The 27,043-nt window shown below is 37.3% G+C and overlaps 2 protein-coding genes and 1 long non-coding RNA gene across 4 annotated transcripts in view; 1 reads left to right on the top strand and 2 right to left on the bottom strand.

Annotated features, from left to right (window-relative positions):
* The window catches only part of LOC310732306 (uncharacterized protein), a 1,052,581-nt gene that overhangs the window by 487,814 nt on the left and 537,724 nt on the right, over window positions 1–27,043 (top strand). The gene's annotated exons all lie outside the window — the stretch shown is intronic.
* The window catches only part of srpra (SRP receptor subunit alpha), a 50,233-nt gene continuing 27,259 nt past the window's right edge, over window positions 4,070–27,043 (bottom strand). The window contains exons 6-14 of the mRNA XM_083552673.1: window positions 21,779–21,929; window positions 21,278–21,402; window positions 17,874–17,992; window positions 17,299–17,385; window positions 11,854–12,026; window positions 10,879–11,089; window positions 8,761–8,924; window positions 4,649–4,747; window positions 4,070–4,539 (exon numbers count right to left, since the gene is read on the bottom strand). Of these exons, the coding sequence (XP_083408799.1) occupies window positions 4,411–4,539; window positions 4,649–4,747; window positions 8,761–8,924; window positions 10,879–11,089; window positions 11,854–12,026; window positions 17,299–17,385; window positions 17,874–17,992; window positions 21,278–21,402; window positions 21,779–21,929 (1,258 nt within the window). The 3' untranslated portion in view covers window positions 4,070–4,410. The remainder of the gene's footprint in view (window positions 4,540–4,648; window positions 4,748–8,760; window positions 8,925–10,878; window positions 11,090–11,853; window positions 12,027–17,298; window positions 17,386–17,873; window positions 17,993–21,277; window positions 21,403–21,778; window positions 21,930–27,043) is intronic.
* On the bottom strand, window positions 13,496–17,292 carry LOC310732361. Its single transcript, XR_014535461.1, has 2 exons — window positions 16,346–17,292; window positions 13,496–14,750 (listed from the first exon to the last, which is right to left on the bottom strand). It is a non-coding gene; the product is annotated as an uncharacterized lncRNA (long non-coding RNA).

The following is a 27,043-nucleotide window of genomic DNA, read 5'->3' as shown; positions in this document are numbered from 1 at the left end:
TTGCTATAAAAGCTGCACATTGACTACTGAAAAATATATCAATTTCTTTATTTCTGTAGCATTGTCCCTTGAGAAGATTTATGAAAATGGTTGGTGAAATGTAAGGGGGTGTACTCACTTTTGCACTTTTGCGAGACTGTGTATGTGCATTTTATATATATATATATATATATATATATATATATATATATATATATATATATATATATATATATATATATATATATACACATATACATACACACACACAGTGAGGAAAATAAGTATTTGAACACCCTGCTATTTTGCAAGTTCTCCCACTTAGAAATCATTGAGGGGTCTAATATTGTCATCGTAGGTGCATGTCCACTGTGGGAGACAATCTAAAAAAAAAAGATCCAGAAATCACAATATATGATTTTTAAACTATTTATTTGTATGATACAGCTGCAAATAAGTATTTGAACACCTGTCTATCAGCTAGAATTCTGACCCTCAAAGACCTGTTAGTCTGCCTTTAAAAACCTGCACTACATTTATTATCCTAAAATAGATGCACCTGTTTGAGGTCGTTAGCTGCATAAAGACACCTGTCCACCCCATACAATCAGTAAGAATCCAACTACTAACATGGCCAAGACCAAAGAGCTGTCCAAAGACACTAGAGACAAAATTGTACACCTCCACAAGGCTGGAAAGGGCTACGGGGAAATTGCCAAGCAGCTTGGTGAAAAAAGGTCCACTGTTGGAGCAATCATTAGAAAATGGAAGAAGCTAAACATGACTGTCAATCAACCTCGGACTGGGGCTCCATGCAAGATCTCACCTCGTGGGGTCTCAATGATCCCAAGGAAGGTGAGAAATTAGCCCAGAACTACACCGGAGGAGCTGGTCAATGACCTGAAAAGAGCTGGGACCACCGTTTCCAAGGTTACTGTTGGTAATACACTAAGACGTCATGGTTTGAAATCATGCATGGCACAGAAGGTTCCCCTCCATAAACCAGCACGTCCAGGCACGTCTTAAGTTTGCCAATGACTATTTGGATGATCCAGAGGAGTCATGTGGTCAGATGAGACCAAAATAGAACTTTTGGGTCATAATTCCACTAAACGTGTTTGGAGGAAGAAGATTGATGAGTACCATCCCAAGAACACCATCCCTACTGTGAAGCATGGGGGTGGTAGCATCATGCTTTGGGGGTGTTTTTCTGCACATGGGACTGGGCGACTGCACTGTATTAAGGAGAGGATGACCGGGGCCATGTATTGTGAGATTTTGGGGAACAACCTCCTGCCCTCAGTTAGAGCATTGAAGATGGGTCGAGGCTGGGTCTTCCAACATGACAATGACCCGAAGCACACAGCCAGGATAACCAAGGAGTGGCTCTGTAAGAAGCATATCAAGGTTCTGGCGTGGCCTAGCCAGTCTCCAGACCTAAACCCAATAGAGAATCTTTGGAGGGAGCTCAAACTCCGTGTTTCTCAGCGACAGGCCAGAAACCTGACTGATCTAGAGAAGATCTGTGTGGAGGAGTGGGCCAAAATCCCTCCTGCAGTGTGTGCAAACCTGGAGAAAAACTACAGGAAACGTTTGACCTCTGTAATTGGAAACAAAGGCTACTGTACCAAATATTAACATTGACTTTCTCAGGGGTTCAAATACTTATTTGCAGCTGTATCATACAAATAAATAGTAAAAAATTATACATTGTGATTTCTGGATTTTTTTTTTTTAGATTATGTCTCTCACAGTGGATATGCACCTACGATGACAATTTCAGACCCCCCCATGATTTCTAAGTGGGAGAACTTGCAAAATAGCATGGTGTTTAAATACTTATTTTCCTCACTGTGTATATATATATATATATATATATATATAAGACCAAAACCACTGCTGAGCAAAAAGAACTCAGTTTTGCCAGAAAACATCTCGATGATCCCCAAGACTTTTGGAAAAATACTTTGTGGATTGACGAGACAAAAGTTGAACTTTCTGGAATGTGTGTTTCATTACGTCTGGCGTAAAAGTAACACTTCATTTCAGAAAAAAAACATCATACCAACAGTAAAATATGGTGGTGGTAGTGTGATGGTCTGGGGCTGTTTTGTCCTGGAAGACTTGCTGTGATAAATGGAACCATGAATTCTGCCGTTTACCAAAAAATCCTGAAGGAGAATGTCCGGCCATCTGTTTGTGACCTCAAGCTGAAGCAAACTTGGGTTCTGCAGCAGGACAATAATCCAAAACACAGCAGCAAATCCACCTCTGAATGGCTGAAGAAAAACAAAATGAAGACTTTGGAGTGGCCTAGTCAAAGTCCTGACCTGAATCCTATTGAGATGCTGTGGCATGACCTTAAAAAGGCGGCTCATACTTGAAAATCCTCCAATGTGGCTGAATTACAACAATCCTGCATAGATGCGTGGACCAAAATTCCTCCACAGCGCTGTAACAGACTCATTGCAAGTTATCGCAAACACTTGATTGCAGTTGTTACTGCTAAGGGTGGCCCAACCAGTTATTAGGTTTAGGGGGCAAACACTATTTCACACAGGGCCATGTAGTTTTGGAGTTTGTTTCCATCAATAATAAAAACCTTAATTTAAAAACTGCATGTTGTGTTCACTTGTGTTATCTTTTACTAATATTTAATTAGTTTAATGATCTGAAACATTAAAGTGTGAAAAGCATGCAAAAAAAAAAAAGAAATCAATCACTTTTTCATACCACTGTATAGGGAATGTGCAGAGGAGGGACATGGGGTATATCAGACGTAAAAAAAAAAATATAATTTTATATATATATATAATTTTATAAATGTAGTACATAATGTATTAGGTTTTTGTCTGTATAACCTTCCTTCTCACTATGTCATCTAGGGTGAAACCAGTTTCAGTTCAAATACAAAGTTTGTTGGAATGTAAGATGGCGTCAAATAGTATAAGTGAAAAAACCTTAAAAACTAAACAAATCTTTAGACGTGATCCTTTTAGAACACATTGCATCTATAACCACACTTATAATGCACATACAGTGAATACAATCTTTTTTGTTTAAAAAGATTGTTTGATTTGTGTCTTAATACTTCCCATTCTCATGATTCAAAAAGATACTTTGGTTTCTGTCATCTCATATTCATAAAACAAAAGTGAAAGTCATAGCTATCCATTTAATAGCACTTAAATGCCTAAAGTACTTAAACTAACGCATCATTTCCAAGGGCACAAATAATTTTGAGGCTGACTATATCTGATATTGAAAACAAGTGGCCATTTGTTTATTATATGAAAGTAAAAATGTCAGCTTTTTGAACCTACCGAATCAGAATTAACATATAAGAAAGTGCATAAACAAACTACTATAATTTCCGGACTATAAAGCGCACCCATATATAAACCGCACCCAATGAATTTTACAAATATTTTTATTTTTAACATAAATAAGCCGCACCTGTCTATAAGCTACCTGTCTACACTAATGTACTTTACACAGGCTTTAATGAAAGACACGTTACACACAGTGTAACGGGTGAAATATGTTGCGCTTCCTTTAGGAGCATAGCGGTATTTTGGGAATAGCATGCCAGAAGCGAGCTATCCCTTCACCCTGACTCAACACGTTACAATGGCTTGTATCTAAACAGTAGCCGACCAAGAAAGTCATTGTTCACTGTCTTTCCTCTTTCCTTTCACAACTATTTCTCTCGGGAGTTTATCTTTTGGCATCGTCGTGCGTTTAAAAAAAAAAAAATTTTCCCCGATGCCGTGCAGCTCAAAACACAGGTGAGGTGCATTTTTTTCGTTTACGTTCGGAAATTTCAAACTACATGAAGTTTGTGAAACGGGGAAAAACCCAGGAAAAATTTATAAATTAGCCACTTCGTTGTTTAAGCCGCTGGGTTCAAAATGTGGAAAAAAGAAGCGGCTTATAGTCCGAAAAATACGTACATAAAAAATTATTATTTTATATAGTATTTATTATAGATTAGTATGTATACTGGAGGGGGGTAGAGGTAGAGGAGAAGGAAAAAATGGATACTGTACATATATATTGCTGAAATGATAAGAGCAACAAAAAAAACTGATTTGGAATTTTATTATTTTATTGTATTTGATTTCTTCTTTTGGACACAGAGCTTAGCAGCAAGTGGGGTTGTGCCCAGGGAGCAAGAGAAGAGAGAGAGAAAAAATATTGTTCACTAGCTTTTTACTAGCCCTGATTATTTAGTACAATATAAATAACAATTACTAAATAATAATTTAGTAAATAACACCCAACACCTTGGACACCTTGGACACATTAATCTTCCTCTTAAATTAAGTTTTGCAAAGTGGAATCTGAAAAAAACAATATGTTCATGATTTCTAATAAGGCTGGTTAACCCTTAACTAGATCCAACTGCACTGTGCACAAAAATCTCAGAACTCAGGCCTTCATGAGAGCATTAACAACAGCTCTAGCATTCAAGCTGCGAAGGTCATTATAGGTTTGTCCTGTACCTACAAAAACAATAGGCTGACTTGTGATGTAAGTCATGGAAATGGCAGCACCAACCTAGAAAAAAAAATTACATCCAAAATCATTACAATAGAATTTGTAATATGCAAAAACTTAAATTTAGGCATATTAATACATATATGTAGAGGCAAGAAAAAAATCCTACCTTGTCATCAATAGTGTCGAACTTGGTGAGGACAATGCCATCTATGAGTCTCGGGTGGTCAGACATGGAATGATCAGCCAGCGCCTGGTTAAACTTAACCTGCATATACACATTGTTGCTGTTGATTATATATATATATATATATATATATATATATATATATATATATATATATATATATATATATATATATATATATATATATATATATCTCACACTATTGAGGAATATGAAGTTAACATAACATATCACTTGCACTGCTTTTTGGTGTGACAATATAGTTTTGGTTGTTGTTTGCCTTGTATTGAACATGTTAAGGTAACACTAAATAAAAGAAGAAGAAAAAAAGGATCGGGGAATAGAAAAAACATATACTACCAGTCAAAAGTTTTAGAATGCCCCAATTTTTCCAGTTTTTATTGAAATTTAGCAGTTGAAGGCTATTTACAGACCTGAAATTTCAGCATAGATTTAATTAAGAAAATTGAGCCATGAAAGTTGACAATTCCTATATTTGCCCCAACCTTTGCTGATTAGTACAAATCCTCTGTCTTTTATAAAAGCAGTGGTAGAACAGACTGTTACTACACCCTTCTAAGTAATATTTGGACAGTATTGTACTACAGGAAGCAGTATATTGTTCTCGTTACTGTGAGAAAAAGGCAATTAACTAGGACAGACCATTTATAACCCTTAAAAGTGTAGGTTTTTCCTTTAGAGAAATTGGAGCCAAGGTGACATTTCCTGTCAGTTTCCTACACAATCAAAATGTACCTGGAAAATGGAGGAAACTGACAGGAAAAGGTCTGGCAAACCTAAAGTTTGAGAGTCAACAGCTTGCATGATAAAGAGCTTACAGGACAGCTTCAATCACAGCTCAGCACTGAATGAAATAGGCAAGACTCAGTTTCAACTGTAAAGAGAAGTTTTGAGCTGCAGGTTTGACAGGTCAAGTGCAATTAAAAAGAAATTTTTAAGATGGCAAAATAAGAAAAAGTTCCCTGCATTAGTCATAAAACACCCCAGTGGACTACTGGAGACTAGAAGGGTTAATCAGGCAGGGTTTATATGCACTTGAATAGGCAAAAGGATGGTTCCTCAATGTGTTACATTAACTGTCAAACATTAATGAATAAGCATGATGGTCTGAGGCTCTTACGTTGGTGGCTTACACAGGCTAAGCAGCACCCTGAACCAAAACTACTACCATGGCATTTTGCAGCACCATAAAATATCTTCTTGGTATCAAAAGGTTTTGAGCTTATTTTTGTAACATGCCAACAAATGGCAGCACAAGGCTGCAAACACAGTGACAGAGCACACTGATCTTCATAAATCAGTGTGCCAAAAGACCTGTGTACACCAGGAGCTATGCAACTGGTGCTAGTCTAACCACGTGCATTAAAACGTCTGCAATTTTATCATGGACAGCAAGTTAGAACCAAGAGAAAATGTGAAAGTCTGCATAAAACTGGGCAAATCTGGGCGATGCCACAATGAGTCGTTCGAGGCGTTTTGAGTGACAAGAGTGGAAAAACAATACTGGAAGACGACGAGAGATTAGGAAGACCTACAACAAGCTCATCCCCAAAAATGTTGAAACCATTTAATCAAAAAGATTGCTGCAAATGAGGTTGTTTCATATGGAACAGTCCAAGTGTCTGATTTGTTGCTGCAAAGGTTGTCCCCAGGCTGCTGTCCTAGGTGCAGGAGGAACACTGCGTTGAAGTCTACAAAAAACTCCGGCAAGCTTATATTTTAACCAGTGGTGGACAGTAACGAAGTAAATAGTTCTTTACTAGTTCTAGAAGTTCTTTACTAAAGTATTTATATTGAGAGAAACTTTCTTCTTTAACTTCACTATATTTCATGTCAAATTTCTTCAACTACATTTTGCAAAATCAGTTGTTCCTTTTTATTTATGAGTAGATAAAAACTAAACCAGTCAAGTACTCAGCAAGCCACCAATTGCCACTTGGTGGTATCTACTTAACACAAACCTACAGTTCAGGGTCAGTTCAACAGCAAGTACAACATTTTGAGAGTAATAATACAAATAAACCTTAGACAAAAAACCTACAAAACTCAAATCTTGTTATTTTATTCGGTTCTAAAGGAAGTATATTTCAGCTTCAAGGTTTTGGGCTCATTTTAATATACAGGTGCATCTCAATAAATTAGAATATCATTAAAAAGTTGATTTATTTTAGTAATTCAATACAAAAAGTGAAACTTTTGGCTTACAAATAATGAAAACCCAAAATTGAGATCTCAGAAAATTAGAATATTGTGAAAAAGTTGAATATTGGAAACTCATGGTGTCACACACTCTTGTTCTTCTTTCAGCTTCTCCCATTAGGGGTCGCCAAAGCGGCTCTTCCGTCTCCTGTTGCACTCTAATCAGCAAATTAACTCCAAAAACACCTGCTCAGGCTTCCTGAGCCTTTAAATGGAATGGTGTCTCAGTCTGGTTCAGGCTATACAATCATGGGGGAAGACTGCTGACTTGACAGTTGTCCAGAAGATGATCATTGACACACTGCACATGGAGGGTAAGACACAAAAGGTCGTCGCTAAAGAAGCTGCTGTTCACAGAGCGCTGTATCCAAGCACATTAATGGAAAGCTGAATGGAAGGAAAAAATGAGGTAGAAAAGGTGAAACGAAGCCCATTCAGTAATTTCAGGGATTCAGTAATTGCAGCTGGAGTCAGTGCTTCAAGACCCACCACGCACAGACTTATCCATGGGCTACAACTGACGCATTCCTTGTGTCAAGCCACTCCTGATCCAGAGACAATGTCACAGCTGTCTTACCTGGGCAAAGTACAAAAAGGACTGGACTGTTGCTCAGTGGGCCAAAGTCATCTTTTCAGATGAAAGGAAAGACAGTTTTGCATTTCCTTTGGTAATCAAGGCCCTATAGTCTGGAAAACAAGAGGAAAGCGAATCCAAGTTGCTTGAGGTCCAGTGTAAAGTTTGCATGGTCAGTGGTAGTTTGGGGAGGTGTGTCATCTGCTGGTGTTGGTCCACTGTGTTTCATTAAGTCCAAGATTAGCACAGCCATCTACCAGGAAGTTTTAGAGCACTTAATGCTTCTCTCTGCTGACCAGCTTCATTGAGATGCTGATTTCATGTTCCAGCAGGATTTGGCACCTGCCCACACTGCCAAAAGCACCAAAAAATCCAAATGAGCTGAAGGTCACTGTCACAGAAACCTGGGCTTCCATACCACCTCAGCAGTGCCACAGATTGATCACCTCCATGTCACGCACACAATGAGGCAGTAATTAAAGCAAAATGAGCCTCTAACAAGTACTAATTACAGTAAATGAACATACTTGAAGTATTCAAATTTTTTTTTAGATGAATTGGTGGGTTTTTGTTAAATGTGAGCCCAAATCATCAAAATTAAAAGAAATAAACACTTGAAAAATATCAGTGTATGTGATAAATCTATATAATATACAGGTTTCTCTTTTTGTATTAAATTACTAAAAAAAAATATATATATACTTTTTTAATGATATTCTAATTTATTGAGTTGCACCTGTACATCACATTTGACCTAGTGTATCTCTACTACATTTACCACTGTTTTTAACCTGTAACATCTCAGTTCTAATCCTGTCACAACTCTAAGTTGATCTGTAAGGCCAAACAAGGGGAATGCAAAAATATATGACTCTTGAACTAGTGAAGCTAAAAATCTAGTTTGTACACTAAGCTTGTACTGCTAGAATCATTTAATTTTCCTCATTTTCTCTCTTTGCATTAAAGTAATAACAAAAAATTGGAAACAAACGAAAACAAAAAAATACATCCACATGTATAGATTTATGTAGATTTATTTAGATTTATTCTCTGTACATTTACTATTTGTACACATTAAAACTATGTTTTAAAAGTAAAGTAAAGTCATCGGGCCAACCTGTGCATGAAATAGTGTGCATTTTGCATGTGTTACGAATAGGCTAAAATGGTGGTTCTCAATCACATTGTTTGTGCTCAGTAAATGCGTAAGTGATAGAGTTTTCAGTATAATCTGTCAATATTATATTAGCCTCCAGGTCTTATGTAACTCAGTTCAATAAAGAGGTAAAGCTAAACTTACCAGCTGATCCACAGCCTCATTGCCCACCAAAGCCTCCCCAACAAATAGCACCAAGTCTGGAGAATTTACGGCAATAAGCTTAGCTAGAGCGGTCATTAGTGGAGCATTATCCTGCATGCGGCCAGCTGTGTCCACCAGCACAACATCAAACCCCTGGTTACGGGCTATAAAAGAAGAGGAGGGGTAAAGAAAAACAGAAAAATATACAGTTAGGTCCATGTATATACACAGGCACAATTCATTTCTATTTGGTGCTGTATCTGGCCAGACGGTATACCGTAATTTTCAGACTATAAAGCGCACCCATATATATAAGCCACATTGAATTTGACAAAGATTTTTATTTTAAACATAAATAAGCTGCACCCCTCTATAAGCCGCAGGTGTCTACATTGAAACTAATGAACTTTACACAGGCTTTAACGAAAGACAGTGTCTGTTACATGGTGTAACGGGTGAAATATGTTGCGCTTCCTTTAGGAGCAGAGCGGTATTTTGGGAATAGCCTGGCGCCGCATTTTTCCGCTATTACCGCATGTGTGGAGACCGAGGATTATGTCCTTATTATTTTCTGATGCTCCTTTCTAAGTTTCTTTGACTAACCCGTAACGCTGTTGCCAAGAATATTAAAAAAGCACGAGTTTTGGAAACCTGTCTGTGCTTATATGATTTCTGTTGCAACTGAAGTTAGTGAGCTCTCCCATGACCCAGACTCAACGCGCTACAACGGCTTGTATCTAAACAGTAGCCGACCAAGTAAGTCATTTTTCACTGTCTTCCTCCTTCCTTTCACAACTATTTCTTTCGGGAGTTTATCTTTTGGCATCGTCGTGCGTTTAAGAAAAACTTATTTTTCTCCCGATGCCGTGCAGCTCAGAACACAGGTGAGGTGCGTTTTTTCGTTTCTGTTCGGAAATTTCATTGGTCTAATGTTATGGGGTTCAGTTTTTTGGCTTGAAGTTTGTGAAACCGGGAAAAACCCAGGAAAAATTCACAAATAAGCCGCTTCGTTGTTTAAGCCGCGGCGTTCAAAAAGTGGGAAAAAAGTAGCAGCTAATAACCAATAAACACAAGCAACCCAGGGCCACAAGCGACCCCATACCCTCACACTGCCTCCACTGTGTTTTAAAGTTTTGCATAATGCACTGTTCCAAGCATACTTTTTTCTTCACATAATTCTGGTACAGATTGATCTAAGTTTCACCTAAAGAATGTATTTTCAAAACCAGTCTGGCTTTAAAAAAAATAAATAATAATAATAATAATAATAATAATAATAAAAAAAAAGAAAAATCTAATTTGGCCTTTTGATTCTTTAAGCTTACAAATGGTTTGTAGTAAAACCTCTGTATTTGCTCTCAAAGTCTTCTTTTGATTGTAGACAATGACGTATTCCTCCTGCTGGTTTTGACAGCAGTTACCTTAATAAATACAAGGGCACAAGTTCTACTAGCTGGAATAGGTAAGGTGCTAGGCTTCAGACCTTCAGAGCAGTTAGTTTCCATATCCATGCCCTCAGCCCTGACATTCTGGTATAAATGTATTTATTTATTTTAAAGAAATAAAAATTATTTCTTTTTTTGGTACCACATCATTGATTTGGCCACATTTTATGATTCTGCTATCTCTGTGTTCTGATATTTCAGCCTGGCATGGCAGCTGTTTAACTTCATGTTTGTATTTGTATCATATCAGCTGTAGACTTATTATCTGTTTACTTGTAAGTGATACTGTATAATGAGAAAATAACATACAACTGGTCTAAATGAAGCTAAGTAGCCAAATTAGCTTTGTACAATTATTGTACTTCCTCCAAAATTCAACCAAAATTAAAAACTGACAGACAGTATTTTTTAGATAATATTATTTAACTTAAACTATATGTAGCTGTGACTGAAAGCTAAAATAACAATAACTTTGTAAAATTCCCATATTTTTTGGATCTGACTGCATTTTTTTTTTAAGTGAATAAAGTCTCCAATTAGGTGTTTACAAGACAAGTTAATTTGTTTAGTTGTTCATGTTATTAAGAGAAAATAAACTTTTCATATAGATACATTTTGGAAACCAAATTCCCTCTATGGTATACAATTTTACCACAGGTACCATACAATTTACCATAAGCAATAGCCTCCATTGCGATGCCGGCAGCGTCCTTGCCATAACCCCTTTCAAAGAGCTGAACGACAGGGCGTCCATGCTGCTGTGGTGGGTGCAGTGAGTTCAGTCGCCGTTGGTGGGTCCTCAGCTGTTCTACAGCACCCGCACGAAATGTGTCACATGCAGCGATCAGCACCGAGAAACCATTTTCAATTAACCAGTACGAGATCTGTAGGAAGGGATAATTATGATCAAAATTATTTTACAAGTCTCTAGAAATGTACACTACAGTACTTTTTCGAGATTATGGTTAAGGACGTCTCACCTGACCATGCTACATGACCCCCCCCCCCACCTTCAAATGTCATGTGTAATAACTTGCAAACATATTCAAATATCTATTTGTTTGTTTCATTGCAGATGGGCTGTTACTGCATATGGTCTTAATGCAACACAAAGTGTTCCTAATGCACCAATGCCTAGTTAAGTAATCTTTGTGATTAAAGCTCTAGCCATTCATGCCCAAAAATGAACATTGTTTTAACCCAAGTTACTTGAAATATTTTTTCCCTCTCTTTATTAATTCAAAATGTAGGTAAGCTGAGGTTGCTCAGCACATTCATATGAACAACAAAATATATCTGTATGTGCATTTTCAAATAAAATTATGCAGAACTGCATTATGGGTATCTATTCGGGCCTTTCCTCGTTGAGTTATTCATGCAATATTGGCAGAAAGCTATGTTACATCAGCAAAGGTTACGGACCTACGTCAACATTGCTCTTATCTTATATTTGGGTTGAACATTTTGATTTCTCTGATTATTTAAAATGTATTATATCACATTCAACAAAAAATGATTCTTTAAACAATCTGAGATTACAGTTAATAAACAACCCACATACATTAAATACAGTACAGTATATAATTCCAGTGCTGTTTAAAAGCAACTTATAAAACTAACATATAAACTGCAGTCATATTGTTCTGACCTTGGCAAGGTTGGTAGATTTGCCAACCCCATTGACCCCACAGAAGGTAATGACAAATGGCTTGTGCTGAGCCTGTGCCTCAAGTACATCTCTCAGAATGTCTACTCTTCTTTTTGGCTGCAAAATTTGCACCAGAGCTTCCTGCAGAGCCTGCTTTACCATAGACATCACAGCTGTAGAGAGAATGTGAGGAACAAGAAAAGCATGAGACAGTAAGAAAGATATCATACAAAAAATTAACACAAAACCTATATACAAATATTAAACAATTTCTAAAACCAAATGCCCATACTAATTGGTACAACAGCCACTAAGATTTTGCATTTTATTTTAATGTTAAACCTAATCAATCTAATGAAAATTTGTAATTGACAACTGATATTTTCACGACATTTTTGTGTTCTTAGGATTTAAGTGTGTGCACTGATCGGCCATTTCTCTCAGTAATGTGACATTTCCCTGAAAATGGGCTTAGATATTTTTATTTGATTTATCAGTACAAACAAATTATTCTCCCACCAGAAGGCAGTTATGAGACTCTTGTCACAGTACCTCAGACACAGAAACGGGACCAGTGTTTAGCTGTTGATGTGCAAAGCAACAGAATTCACTATCATCAAAATACTATTGGTACAAAGATAAATCTTACTGCATAAATAATTCCTTTTTGACAGTAAAAAAAACTGCAACAATAAAATTCTTAAATTTGTGTTTACAAAAACACAAATTTAAGAATTGAAACATGCAAATTCTTAAATACCTGAATGTATGCTTTTATATAAGCCTTTACCCACTGAGTGTGATATCACAAATAAATTAAATGTTAAGCTTGGAAACCCCTTAAAAGTAAGAATTCAATTATTTTGCTTAGAGTATTATAAAGTTTGTGTGTGCAGCTCAATATAAACAGCCAATTCGTGAAAAAAAATCCCCATGCTAACTGATTTAGAATAGTCTACAGAAACCATTTATAGTAGAGTGCACTATCATTGTACAAATACTATTAACTTCTTCTTCTTCTTCTTCTTCTTCTTCTTTCGGCTTCTCCCGTTAGGGGAGCCATGTCTTCCATCACCACATCCATAAACCTTCTCCTTGATCTTCCTCTTTTCCTCCTTCCTGGTGGCTCCATCCTCAGCATTCTCCTACCGATGTACATGTCCCTCCTCTGCACATGTCCAAACCATCTCAATCTCTCCTCCCTCACCTTGTCTCCAAAATGTCATACATGCGCTGTCCCTCTAATAAAATAATTTCTAATTCTGTCCATCCTCATCATTCCCAACAAAAACCCTCAACATCTTCAGCTCTGCTATCTCCAGCTCCGCCTCCTGTCTTTTACTCGATGCCACTGTCTCTAAACCATACAACATCTCAGGTCTCACCACAGTCCTATAAACTTTCCCTTTCACTCTCACAGATACTCTTCTATCACAAATCACTCCTGCTATCACTCTTCTCCACCCTGCCTGCACTCTTTTCTTCACTTCTCTAACACACTCTCCATTACTTTGCTTGACCCCAGGTACCTGTACTCATGCCTACTTTTCTTATCTCTCTGTCGATCCCAATTCTGTTTTGCCAACCTCTTTCTCCTTATGCTCTCCTGCACTTCCTCATTCTACCACCACATCTCTTTGTCTTTCTTTTTATTTTCTGATGTCACACCAAGTACCTTTCTAGCTGTCTCCCTTATCACTTCTGCAGAGGTTGCCCAATCATCCAGCTACACTATAGCACCACCGAGCCCCTGTCTGTCTTCTTCCCTGAATCTTACACTACAGTCTTCCTCCTTCAGTTTCCACCATCTTATTCTTCTTTCAGTCCTCACTCTCCTCATCTTCTTCTTCTTCACTTCCAATGCCATCCTACGGACCACCATCCGATGCTGTCTAGCTACACTGTCCCCTGCCAGCACCTTAAAGTCTCCAATCTCCTTCAGGTTGCATCTCCCACATAGAACATAGTCCACCTGTATGCCCCTTCCTCCACTCTTATACGTCACCCTATGCTCCAACCTTCTTCTTAAAATAAGTATTCACCACTGCCATTACCATGCTTTTAGCAAAATCTATCTGCCCTTCCACATTTCACTACTTAGGACAATACCTACCATCACCTCCTCATCACCTCTGTTCCCTTCACCTACATGCCCATTAAAGTCTGCCCCAAATACCAATCGTTCATTTCTAGGTTCACCATCTACCACTTCATCTAACTCACTCCAGAATTTTTCCTTCTCCTTCATCTCAATACCAACTTGAAGAGCATAAGCACTGATGACATTTATCATCACCCCTTAAACTTCCAGCTTCACGTTCATCACTCTATCAGAAACTCTCCTTACCTCCACTACACTCTTACTGTACTCTTCATTCAAATACTATCAATAACACTGCAAAAATTTAATTGTGTGTAAACCAGCCCATTAGTAGACAGTGAAGCGATCTGCTGATTTCTCTAGGTCTGTTTTGTATCAGAGATTTTTTTACAACAGTCTCAATATTATCTCCCTAGGTATTGAGAGTGGATTCTTCATTTCTATCAACTTAACTGTACATAAAAACATTTTACTTACATAATGTGTAAGGGCCTTGAGTCAAAAATCTCTTTGATACATTTCTAACACTATAAGCTGGTATTTATTAAACATGAGAAGCTATTTTAATAACAATAATTATTATTCAATTAAAGAGTTACCTGCACAATACACTTACTACTTGAAATCAGTTGCATCACCAAGATAATTAATTTGAAATTATTCATATGAAATTATAATAATTTGTGCCTTTCTAAGGTCCTTCTCAAACTGTTTATGACTCTGAAACTGTCCTCCCCTTAATAAAAGGCACACATTCAAAAGAAAAAGTACTTGTCTTGGCTTATGTCTGCTCTGACTTACAGTGAGGAAAATAAGTATTTGAACACCCTGCTATTTTGCAAGTTCTCCCACTTGGAAATCATGGAGGGGTCTGAAATTGTCATCGTAGGTGCATGTCCACTGTGAGAGACAATCTAAAAACAAAAATCCAGAAATCACAATGTATGATTTTTTAAAACTATTTATTTGTATGATACAGCTGCAAATAAGTATTTGAACACCTGAGAAAGTCAATGTCAATATTTGGTACAGTAGCCTTTGTTTGCAATTACAGAGGTCAAATGTTTCCTGTAGTTTTTCACCAGGTTTGCACACATTGCAGGAGGGATTTTGGCCCACTCCTCCACACAGATCTTCTCTAGATCAGTCAGGTTTCTGGCCTGTCGCTGAGAAAGATGGGGTTTGAGCTCCTTCCAAAGATTCTCTATTGGGTTTAGGTCTGGAGACTGGCTAGGCCACGCCAGAACCTTGATATGCTTCTTACAGAGCCACTCCTTGGTTATCCTGGCTGTGTGCTTCGGGTCATTGTCATGTTGGAAGACCCAGCCTCGACCCATCTTCAATGCTCTAACTGAGGGAAGGAGGTTGTTCCCCAAAATCTCGCAATACATGGCCCCGGTCATCCTCTCCTTAATACAGTGCAGTCGCCCTGTCCCATGTGCAAAAACACTGATGCTACCACCCCCATGCTTCACAGTAGGGATGGTGTTCTTGGGAGGGTACTCATCATTCTTCTTCCCCCAAACACGTTTAGTGGAATTATGACCCAAAGGTTCTATATTGGTCTCATCTGACCACATGACTTTCTCCCATGACTCCTCTGGATCATCCAAATGGTCATTGGCAAACTTAAGACGTGCCTGGACATGTGCTGGTTTAAGCAGGGGAACCTTCCGTGCCATGCATGATTTCAAACCATGACGTCTTAGTGTATTACCAACAGTAACCTTGGAAATGGTGGTCCCAGCTCTTTTCAGGTCATTGACCAGCTCCTCCGGTGTAGTTCTGGGCTGATTTCTCACCTTCCTTAGGATTATTGAGACCCCACGAGGTGAGATCTTGCATGGAGCCCCAGTCCGAGGGAGATTGACAGTCATGTTTAGCTTCTTCCATTTTCTAATGATTGCTCCAACAGTGGACCTTTTTTCACCAAGCTGCTTGGCAATTTCCCCGTAGCCCTTTCCAGCCTTGTGGAGGTGTACAATTTTGTCTCTAGTGTCTTTGGACAGCTCTTTGGTCTTGGCCATGTTAGTAGTTGGATTCTTACTGATTGTATGGGGTGGACAGGTGTCTTTATGCCGCTAACGACCTCAAACAGGTGCATCTAATTAAGGATAATAAATGTAGTGGAGGTGGACATTTTAAAGGCAGACTAACAGGTCTTTGAGGGTCAGAATTCTAGCTGATAGACAGGTGTTCAAATACTTATTTGCAGCTGTATCATACAAATAAATAGTTTAAAAATCATATATTGTGATTTCTGGATTTTTTTTGTAGATTATGTCTCTCACAGTGAACATGCACCTACGATGACAATTTCAGACCCCTCCATGATTTCTAAGTGGGAGAACTTGCAAAATAGCAGGGTGTTCAAATACTTATTTTCCTCACTGTATATTGCATTAGAAGATTCAGATTGGCATGTGTGAATGGTTTGTATAGGGTTAACGGTAATTTTGGAATAAGTTATTGATGGCAACAGAGAAGCAAATATGATGTATAAGAAATAAAAACCCTCAAAACTCAAAGATCTAGCTTCATGGACATCTGCACTACATTATGCTGTCACCATGCATTTCAGACAATTTAATTATAACCTTAAGGTGGTTGTAAATGTGTAGAAGTTATGAATTAAACCCAGACAAGTAGTACACAAAATAAGTAAGTTTCCTATTGCAAGTTTTGATGATGGGAATTTATAATCATTAACATAGGCCATTGAATGGAATTACAGAGGATACATTTTGCATTATGTTAAAATAATAAGAACATTCAATGGGGGATTGTGGGAATGCAAAATTTAGAGTCACTTCAAGATAAGTTTATCCTTTATATTTCCCATGTTTACACATGAAACACTAAACACAATTTTGTGATTATAAATAAAAATTAATTTTACAACATTTAGATTTTCCCCATCTTGAGTTATGAGACAATTGCTTTTTATTGTTTGAGTTATGACACAACGGTTTTTAATAAAAAATACAGCCATTACCTTTTGAAATTGTTAGCAGTTTCACCACAATTACCCCAGCACAATGTTGTCCAGCACATAAACTGCACTTTCATATCCTTTATATTATTTTTCCTATTTCTTTCTTTTTCTACATGCACAAATTCTATTTTATGCCATAGATACTCCTAGAAACTATTGCAGTGCGTGTTAAAAAAAAGAATTTAACCTCTTACAGAAGAATGAAAGTTTCAGGCTTCTTCTCATAAGTGCATTCTGTTTTTGCACCTCAAAGGAGAAACACAGAATTTACTTTGCTCATTTCCATGATAAAGCCCATTGTCAATGAAACAATATTTATTTGTCCCAGCTGTTCCGCATGTATACTCACTGGTGAAAGTTCCCATGACCTTCCCTTCCAGTTTCCTGGCCACAGAGTCACAGAGTTGTGAGGCAATTTCAGCTGCTACATTCTTAGCTTCAGAACACAAGACCACATGATTGTTATGAAAATGAACTGCATTACACACTTTCGTTAAAAAGAACTAGATGAATCATATACTGATGAGCAGTCTTACATAAAAGTGCATAAATAATTTCAAAAGACATGCATACACAGACTAAACACTTTATTAATAACACTATACTAATACTGAGGAGGGATCTAAAAACAGAGATTTTAGAGATAATCCCAGATAAGGAGTTAAAGAAGTGTCCAAATCAGCCAGTCTGGCACCAACAAACATGGCATGGTTCAAATCATAGAGATAACAGCCCCCTTACTATTTGATGGTTCCAGTGAACATTACCTGATTCTGCTGGCCCATATCTGCAGGATTTTATGTATTGCTTGCTGTCACCCAATTAGCTGATTAGTTAATTGCAATAATGAGTAGTTATCTAAGAGTTAATAGGTGTCATGGTTTAGAGGGTAATGTGTTTTTGAATATAGGACAATTGGTATACCAATTAGGTGGTCTTTCATCTTTTCCAAAGCAGGTTCCATATCTTGCCGAATCAGTGTCTTCGAACCAACCAGACCTTTTAGCACTCCAAACATACCACCAATACCATGTTTCCTGGCTCTGAAAATATAAAATACACAAATGAAAAACTCTTTAAAAGGCATAAGAACTATTGTCTTTTATAATAGGAGCTCAGTATGCAAAAAAAACTGTCAGGAACAATTACAAACAGTCCTCTCAGAAAGTACTGCAACAGGTTTTTTTTTGCAACATTTAGGTTAACATCAAGAATAAAAGAAAAAAAAACCTGTGGAACAACCATGAAAGCAGAAATATACAGATTAACAAAAACAACCTTTTATCTTTGTTGCATACTCCTATCTTAGAGTAATAAATAAATAAAACTGAAATTCAAACGTATAATTCTTTTGCTCTTAAACCCAAATCATTAGTGTGTATAGCATTGCTGTTCATTCCAGGTCATTCATCTCTATGGACATGCAAATTTGACATGCTAATTTCTCCTTTAGAATATCAGTAGAACTATTCCATTTCTATACACACATCAGGTACTTGTTCAGTCACTTGCATTCTCGAAAATGGACTCCTGCACCTTGCTTTAAGTTTCAAGTTTATTTCTATAGTGCTTTTCACAATGGACATTGGCTCAAAGCAGCTTTACAGAAAATACGAATTATAGAATTGTGTATTTATCCCTGATTAACAAGCCTGGGGCAATTGTGGCAAGGGTAAACTCTCTTAGATAGTATGAGGAAAAAACCTTAAGAGGAACCAGACACAAAAGGTGAACCCATCCTCATTTGTGTGATAAGATTGTTATTATAAATCATAAAAACAATACAAAACACCAGAAAGAGAGACATACCTTGAGCACCAGAGTGTGATTATGAGTAATGTTCTTTCTACAGTCTTATATAGTCGGTTGAAGTTGTGATACCAGTACTTACTCATAAAATAGCTCAATGTCTGAGATCATTATAGATCCAACACCAACTCCTCCATGCATTTAAGAAATTAAGACTTCTATTTAAAAACAAAAGTGCATGAAAAGATATGAAGATAGAAGGGACACAAAAGCAGAGCTACGAAAGTAAGAAAGCAAGCAAAGCTGTGTGCTTGCACGTGCTTGCACGTGCTTCAAATCCCAACAAAAAGTAAAAATAAAGTTGGCTATAAAAGCCAGTGAAGTAAAAAAATGAAAAAAGGAGGAAACAGCTATGGAGTCCTCTCTGCTGAGAAGAATGAGAGAGCTTGTGAAAGCCCTCACCACCCTCCACAAGACCCAACATCAACCCCACCTAGACAGAATAACAGGCCAATAAGTGATGCAAAAGCTTTTCTGTAGCAATTTGATCGCACAACTTAATCATGGAGCTGGCCGGTGTCAGATTGGACAGACCCACCATTCCTATCTGAAGAAGCCCAACCTATAGCTCAGCAGGTCGCAGCTGAAAACAAGCTTAACTATGCCGATCTGAAGCGGGTGACCTTGTAGTCGAACACCTAAGCAACACCAATAGTAGGTCTGCTGTCTGACTCTTAATGAGGTCAGATAATAATTTGCATTCACCCAGCTGTTCTGCAAGACACACAGGAAGTGGCTGCCTCAGGTGGAGAACACCTCCAAGAAGTTCTACACCAAGGTTTTGTTTGCCACCTTACTCACCCCCCCACCCCTCCTTATCTCCCCACTCCTCGGAAATGGGGGTCCAAGCTGCAATCATACTGCCATCCACCAGAGCCTGGTTTGTTGTGAGTCTTTAGATACAGCATGTAGAGTAAAGGTGAGCTGTGTACACAGGGATTTTCACAAATATTAGCAGGCACTTATATTTAATTGGGGGGGGGGGGGGATTATACTGTTAAGGTTGCGGTTAGTCCCCGTGTTTTTAGTATTGCATTGTTTTTAACGATAATTAATACAAAATGTATATTGTATTTAATAATAATTGCAGATAGCAAGTTGACAACCATGCTTACTATAATCAATATAAAATAATAACATTGTTTTGACAAGTTTTGTAAAAAAAAAAAAACACTTTTTTCATTTGTAATGATATAAGCATCTACAATATAATTAATTAAATTTGTATGATAATTAAATTAAATATGCATAAATTAAATATACAAACATTAAAAAACAAGCATTTGAACGTAGTAAAGCTGCAGTACATCACATTTGAAAACAGATAAGTTACTGTTGTAGACAAATGCTTGTTAAAAAAAAGAGAATAGAACAGAGAAATGCAGCAAGCTAACAGCCTTAATTAAAATAATAGGCAAAAAATATGCATTGGTGTTCAAATGCATAAGCATTTGCTGAAAACCACAACAGTGACTAAAAAATGTAATCGTTTACTGCTGCTGTTATTTGCTGGTTTTAGATTTGATGTTTGTTCACTAAAACTGTCCCCAAGTTAGCAAACAAACTTGCTTTTTGCTTAACGTGCTGATGTTTTGCCTTCATCCGAGACACCATTGTGCATTCTATGTGCTCATGCATTACTGTGGTACTTCCATGCACCACAATCTCCACTTTAATTTACAGTGTTCTTTGTTGCGTTTAATATAAAATGCTCCCATGCCTTTGGGTGACGTTGGACGCACACTTTTTGCTGCTGCTGGTTGACCTGTACCACCTGTACTGTACTGCTATTTTCGCAAGCAGCTGTGTTATCTTGCTGTCATACTAACCCGTATCTTAAGCAGGCCAACTAATCGACAACAGCAATCATTGGCAATGAATTTCATTATCAATTTTATCGATTAGTTGTTGCAGCCCTATTTGTGACTGAAGAAAATTTTTATATTTGGCTTACCCCATTTTAATCTTTGCTGTGAAGCCCAACCCAGTTTGGATCAATTATCCATATTACTAGGCAATAATTTTTGCGCCTAGGTAGTATGTATTATTTTCTTATTGGTTATGACTCAAAAGGTATAGAAAATGGTTATAAATTCCCTTACAACTACACTTTTGTGACCAGGACATTGGTGTGTTCAAATGAATCTATTTTCTTTGATAAACAAGCAAACTGTTATTTACATTTATTCTAACTTTCTGATAAAAGGATCTGGAGAGAGCAGTCTCTGGTTGATTCCTTTAAACAAACAGTTCTTCAAAAATAAAAATGTTGCAATAGATGAGATGATAGAAGAAAATGCAGCAGCTGATAAAATAAAATAAGAATAAGCAAATAGTACTAGCAGTGTCAAAAATGTGAAAGATCTACAGTGCAAAAGGTAACAAAATTTACCAACAAACAGATTGGAACCAGTAAGAAGCTCTGAGCTCTTGAGCAACTGGCTGTTTACCTAGTTTAAAAAAAATTGTTTGTTTTGATGTATTAAATAAAATCTGTTTGAAACTCAATAAAGCCTCACCCTTTTCTACTGACATCAAAAGTCACTAATGTGTCATTTTGTTCCTCTTCTTTCTCATTCATATCCTCAGAGGATTCATAATCCACATCTCGCAGGTCACCCTTCATAGAGCCCACCTGGATTTGCTGAGTAAAAAAAAAAGGTTTCAATAACTTTTCAGTTTACAGGGTATTCTGATCATGAATTATCACAGAGCACCAAACAAAGCACCAAACATTATCAGGACAGAGTAGCATTCTTAGTACAGCAGTTATATAGACACTGTAGTAGTAAAATAATGTGTAGGGTTTTTCAAAAACTACAGGTTTGAGAATAATCCACCCAAAGTTATCCTTCTAGCACTGACAAAAGACTATGGAAAAAACTAATCAAATAGGGGATTACAAATTGTGTCCAAAACTATTTGCTATTAGAACAAGTACATAAATAGTATATGCACCTGATTAAATGGCTAATAAGTGTACCTGTTGTATGTATTTTGGTTACATTTTAACTACTTACTGTTTCAGCTCGGAACTCCTCATCTTGCCCTTGGTTATTAAACAATCCCTTGTTGCTGGTTCCACTGTAGTCTAGGTTTCTGGTGCTTGTACCACCCATATCCCAAACTCGTTTCTCCTTCCCCTTTGGCTTTGTTAGTTTTGGGGATTTGCTGTCACAAATAAACAGAGCAGTTATGTACAAACAGTATATGTGAGATATACTCAGCCTGTTGCAGCAGCTCCCGTTTAAATTTTAAATGTTTTTTATACATATTTGTGTATTTTTTTTTTGGCAGCACTTGCTTTTTTTTGTGTGTGAATGTGAGCTGCACTATGGACCAGGGCAATTGCTATCAATTATTTAATAATTATTTAATAATCGAGTATTCTAGTATTCCAACAATAAATCAAGTAATCAGATAAAAAGTTATTTTTCTTTATTAAAGAGCAATACTAAATATACAAGACTAAAGAAATGTCTCTTGAAATGACCAAGTCATTTGTTTCCTTTTTAGAATACAGTAATTTCCTGACTTTAAAGCGCACCCGTGTATAAGCACTGAATTTTACAAATATTTTTATTTTGAACATAAATAAGCCGCACCTTGTGTATAAGCCGCAGGTGTCTACACTGAAACTAATGAACTTTACACAGGCTTTACCGAAAGAGTGTCTGTAACACAGTGTAACGGGTGAAATATGTTGTGGCTCCTTTAAGAGCAGAGGGCCATTTTGGGAACAGCATGTCACTGCATTCTGGCGGTATTACTGCATGTGTGTGCGTGCGGAGACTGAGGATTATGTGCTCATTATTTTCTGATGCTCATTTCTAAGTTTGTTTGACTAACCCGTAACGCTGTTGCCAAGAAAAAGAAAAAAGCACGAGTTTTGGAAACCTGTCTGTGCTTATAAGATTTAATTTGCAACTGGAGTTAGCGAGCTCTCCCTTCACCCAGACTCAACGCGTTACAACAGCTTGTATCTAAACAGTAGCCGACCAAGAAAGTCATTGTTCACTGTCTTCCTCCTTCCTTTCACAACTACTGTATTTCTCTGGGGAGTTTATCTTTTGTCATCGTCGTGCGTTTAAAAATGAACACCGTTGGAAGTTTTTTCTCCCAATGCCGTGCAGCTCAGAACACAGGTGGGGTGCGTTTTTTTCGTTTCCGTTCGGAAATTTCATTGTTCTAATGTTATGGGGTTCAGTTTTTTGGCTTGAAGTTTGTGAAACTGGGAAAAACCCAGGAAAAATCCATAAAGTAGCCACTTTATTGTTTAAGCCGCTGGGTTCAAAACGTGGGAAAAAAGTAGCGGCTTATAGTCCGAAAAATACGGTAATTACATTTTTATTGCTGAAATTGCATACAAGAATATTTGTGAAAACATAACCAATTTAGTGCATTTAATTGCCACATTACATCAAAATGTAAATACAAATATATATACCTCAAAAATCATAAATAACAAAAATTTCAGATTACTTAGTAAACTGTTTTCTTCATGTTTTAGTTGGAAATGATACCAAACTTTGAAAACTTTATCACATTCTTTGGCCCAAATCCAATGGAAGCCTGTTCCCGCCACTAGAAAAGAAAAATGTGAGACTTTTTTTTCTTCACAATTCCGACTTTTTTCTTGCAATTATGACTTAATTCTTCGCAATTATGACTTTTTTTCTCGTAAACATCCAATATTTCTGGTGCATCCACCGGTAACCATGTTGTTGGCCACAAGTTTGAAGCTGTTGGTGTATGAACAAGGCCTCCTCTGCATCATCTGTCTTGTTCCGTCTCCTCCAGAGCTGATTGTTATAGGATCGGAGGCTTAGTTTGAAACCATGCAATTCTATTGATTGTAGCCTATTTCATTTTCAATGTGTAAAGCTTTCTTGTTAGGGATGGCTGGCAGGAAGGACCCAAAAGCAGGACGCGACTGGAAGAAATAGCACTAGTCCAGTAGGAATATCACAGGCAGTGAAGGGAGTCTGTACAAATACTCACTAAGTTAATTCCGACAGTCGGAAACATCAGGAAGTAAAGCAAGTGCATGGGTCCAAACGTGAGAGCGTGTCCGAACTTAGTCCAAAGAAGAGAGCCGAAAAGCAGAGCAGGTGGGGAGAAAAGGCAAATCTGAAGCAAAGAGAAATCGAGAGTCCGAGAAGCTGGGAGGAACCAAAACCAAAAATAAACTTTCCACGAGGGTAATAAATGGCTAGAAGGTCTCTAGACAAAGCACAAAGCCAAACGAGCCAATCTGGTGGCAAGCGCATGAGATCGGGGTCTATTTATACAGTAGAAGGGGGAAATTCCAATATGGCAGAGTGAGTGGTTGAATGTAAGCAGGCTCTGATAAAAAAAAAAAGTGTGAAAAACGTTGTATAATTGATTTCTAATTGATACAACTGTGTGGAGGAATTGTGCAATCCACATGGGGAGGATATGGACAATTGAACAGACTGTATAAAGGATTATATCAACTTCTGTGTTGAAAATCCTGTACGCACCAGAACTTTGTTTTCCCAACAAAAAAACATGGATCAACCTTGATATAAAGACTCTCCTTATAGAGTAGATGTTTTTTAAATCAGGAAACAAGGAGGAGCGGGGGGAAAAAAAAAACAGTGGGTGAATGATACAAATCTATTTTTGAATAGATTTGATCAGGCTCCTTAAGACCTGTGCAGACCAGCTGTTCTTAACATATTGTTGTACATGTTTGGTTTGAGCCTGAAGCTGGGGAAGGTGCCACAGCTGTGGAAGACATCCTGGCGTGGTACCTGTACCAACGATATTTTGGTATAGACCAGTATAGACCAGTATCGCTGACCTTACATCTGATGAAGATGCTGGAGACGCTGGTGCTTACTCATCTTTGACCTCTGGTGAGCCCATCAATGGATCCACTTAAGTTTGCCTACCAGCCAGGCATAGGAGTAGAAGATGCTGTCATCTTCCTCCTTAGGCACATTTAACCCGAGCTTCTAAAAGAATAAGCTGGTGTACATGGGGGTGGACCATCGTCTGTGGTCTGTTTATGAGGGTAACCCATCATCTGGTTGGTTTTGTGAGGTAATCCAGTATACTGATATTCTGAAACAGAGGACTGATCCAGGATTTTGGGGACTGGTGCCAACAGAGCTGCCTCCAGATAAATGCGGGGAAAACCCCGCATTAATACTGAAGCAGTTTATCAGAAAGGACAGAGCAGACTCTTTCTACTAAGAAGAATAAGGTCTTTTGGAGTGCAGACAGCACTACTTAAGAAATTTTTCGGCTATGTGGTGGCATCAGCAATCACCTGTTGCCAATTTATCTACAGTAATTAGTAGTAAAATGTTCCTCCAACTGTCTTATTAGGAACACTTGCTTTACCATTATTTTCTTACCCAGCCCAACTCGTTTTGGCCATCAAATTCTAAATCACTTAATTTCTTTTCTTAAAATGGTTGAAATGCTGAGTTTAAACATGTCATATATGTTCACTGTGTTCTATGGTAAATAAAAAATTTTTACATTTGCAAATCATTGCATTCTGTTTTTACTTTTACAGCATGTCAACTTTATTTTTGGAATTGGGGTTGTATTAGTTAGCAAGCAAACAGTGATTTATCAAAGTTAAAGGATTGATAGTATGAAAAAAAGCAAGTGCAAAGATTGGGATGGCTAGTCGCCTAAGCAGCTATAAAATGGCAGATCATAATGGGTCAGATCATCCCAGAATGTAGTGTTTATTACCTATCAAAAGTGGCCCAAAGAAGGTTTGATGAGCGTGACAGAGTTCTAAGTCTCTAGTTTCAGCTAGTCACAATCTGATCTAGTGGAATGTGCGGGACAAAACAAGTCTGACCCAAGGATTTGCTTCAGCTGTAAGAGATGAAACCAATAAGTAAGTCATAGCTATTTTGGCACAAGACAACTATTTATTCAGTTATTACATTATTTTAATTTTCACCCAACAATATTTTAAAAGATTGTTTTAAATAAAAAAAATGTGTGTCAAGTTACAAGGGGTACAGAGAATAGTTTTTTTTTTTTTTTTTTTGGAATTGCAATTGGGTCAAAAAACTTTGAGACAACCAATACTGTTTTCGATACCTGCATGTCTGTCTATGTTATGTCTATTTTCTTTGGTGTTAATGACAAACATTCATTCTAAAATAAATGTTTAGTTAATACTAGTAGTCTTTCCACATAGGTTTAAATATGCTAATTTAGATATGAACAACCACATAGGAAATGCTAGGCTGGTAAGGGTTTCACTGTCAGTAAAGATAGAAGATTTGAGACACCGTCTCAGACACCCAAGAGCAGCTAATTACCATAGCGATGCATGAGAAGATAACACCTAAAAAAGCATCATAGGGCTGTCATTAAATTCATAGTGAAAGATGTATTGGCCTTCACTAATATGGAGTCAAGCTGGTTCAGGCATAGTAGGCAATAAATACGCAAGCCTAATTGCTAGAAATGGCAGAATTCTCTATTACATAATGTTATGCTCCTATGCGCATTGTGTTTAAATATGTTCTGTGGTATGCTAAAATCTCTTCCTATTTGTTATGAAAGGGTTTTTTAAAAATTTGCCTAATTTGCCTTTTTGTGTTTGCATAGAGGGATTTGTAAACTGCTGTACTTAAGTTCAAAATAACTTGGAATTTTTAAAATTATTTTACATCATGTCTTTTTGCATCAAATTATAGAGTAGTATTGATAACAGTATCGATAATTACCGAAATCGATATGCAGTATCATTATTGATAAAATACTGATAACATTTCAATGACACCCATCACCACTTGTTACTGCATTTTGCCCTCTGTATACAGTCATGGGATGAAAGGAGTACTCCTTTAATTTTAGATTTTTTTTTTTTTTTTCGGTGGTTGTGATGATACACACACAAAAAAAGCCACTTTTCTGCAAAAGGATAATGGCATAACATTTTTGAATCATTGGATTCATGAGACCAAGGTGGAGATGGCAGGTCATATGCGGTCATCATGCACAGGACCATGGTGACGAAAAAAACAAAAAATCAAAGCACCTCTCAAAAAATATCTCATACCAAATGTCAAGCATAATGGTGGAGATAATGCTTTTCTCCATCCACAAATTAACAGTGAACTCCACTTTATACCAAAATATCAGTAATAGAAATTTGAGGCCACCTTTTCACCTGGATACTGATTTTTTTTTTGTTTACACTGAAGAAAATGGCTATAGGTAGAAATTATTCTTCTCTTTGGTTTTTACCTGATGTTATTTGTTTGTTTATTCAGACAACA

Source organism: Silurus aristotelis (genome assembly GCF_946808225.1).
Source record: "Silurus aristotelis genome assembly, chromosome: 10".
In the NCBI taxonomy this organism is placed as follows: domain Eukaryota; kingdom Metazoa; phylum Chordata; class Actinopteri; order Siluriformes; family Siluridae; genus Silurus; species Silurus aristotelis.
Note: the sequence above shows the minus strand (reverse complement) of the source record. Positions and strands in the feature narration are given on the sequence as shown.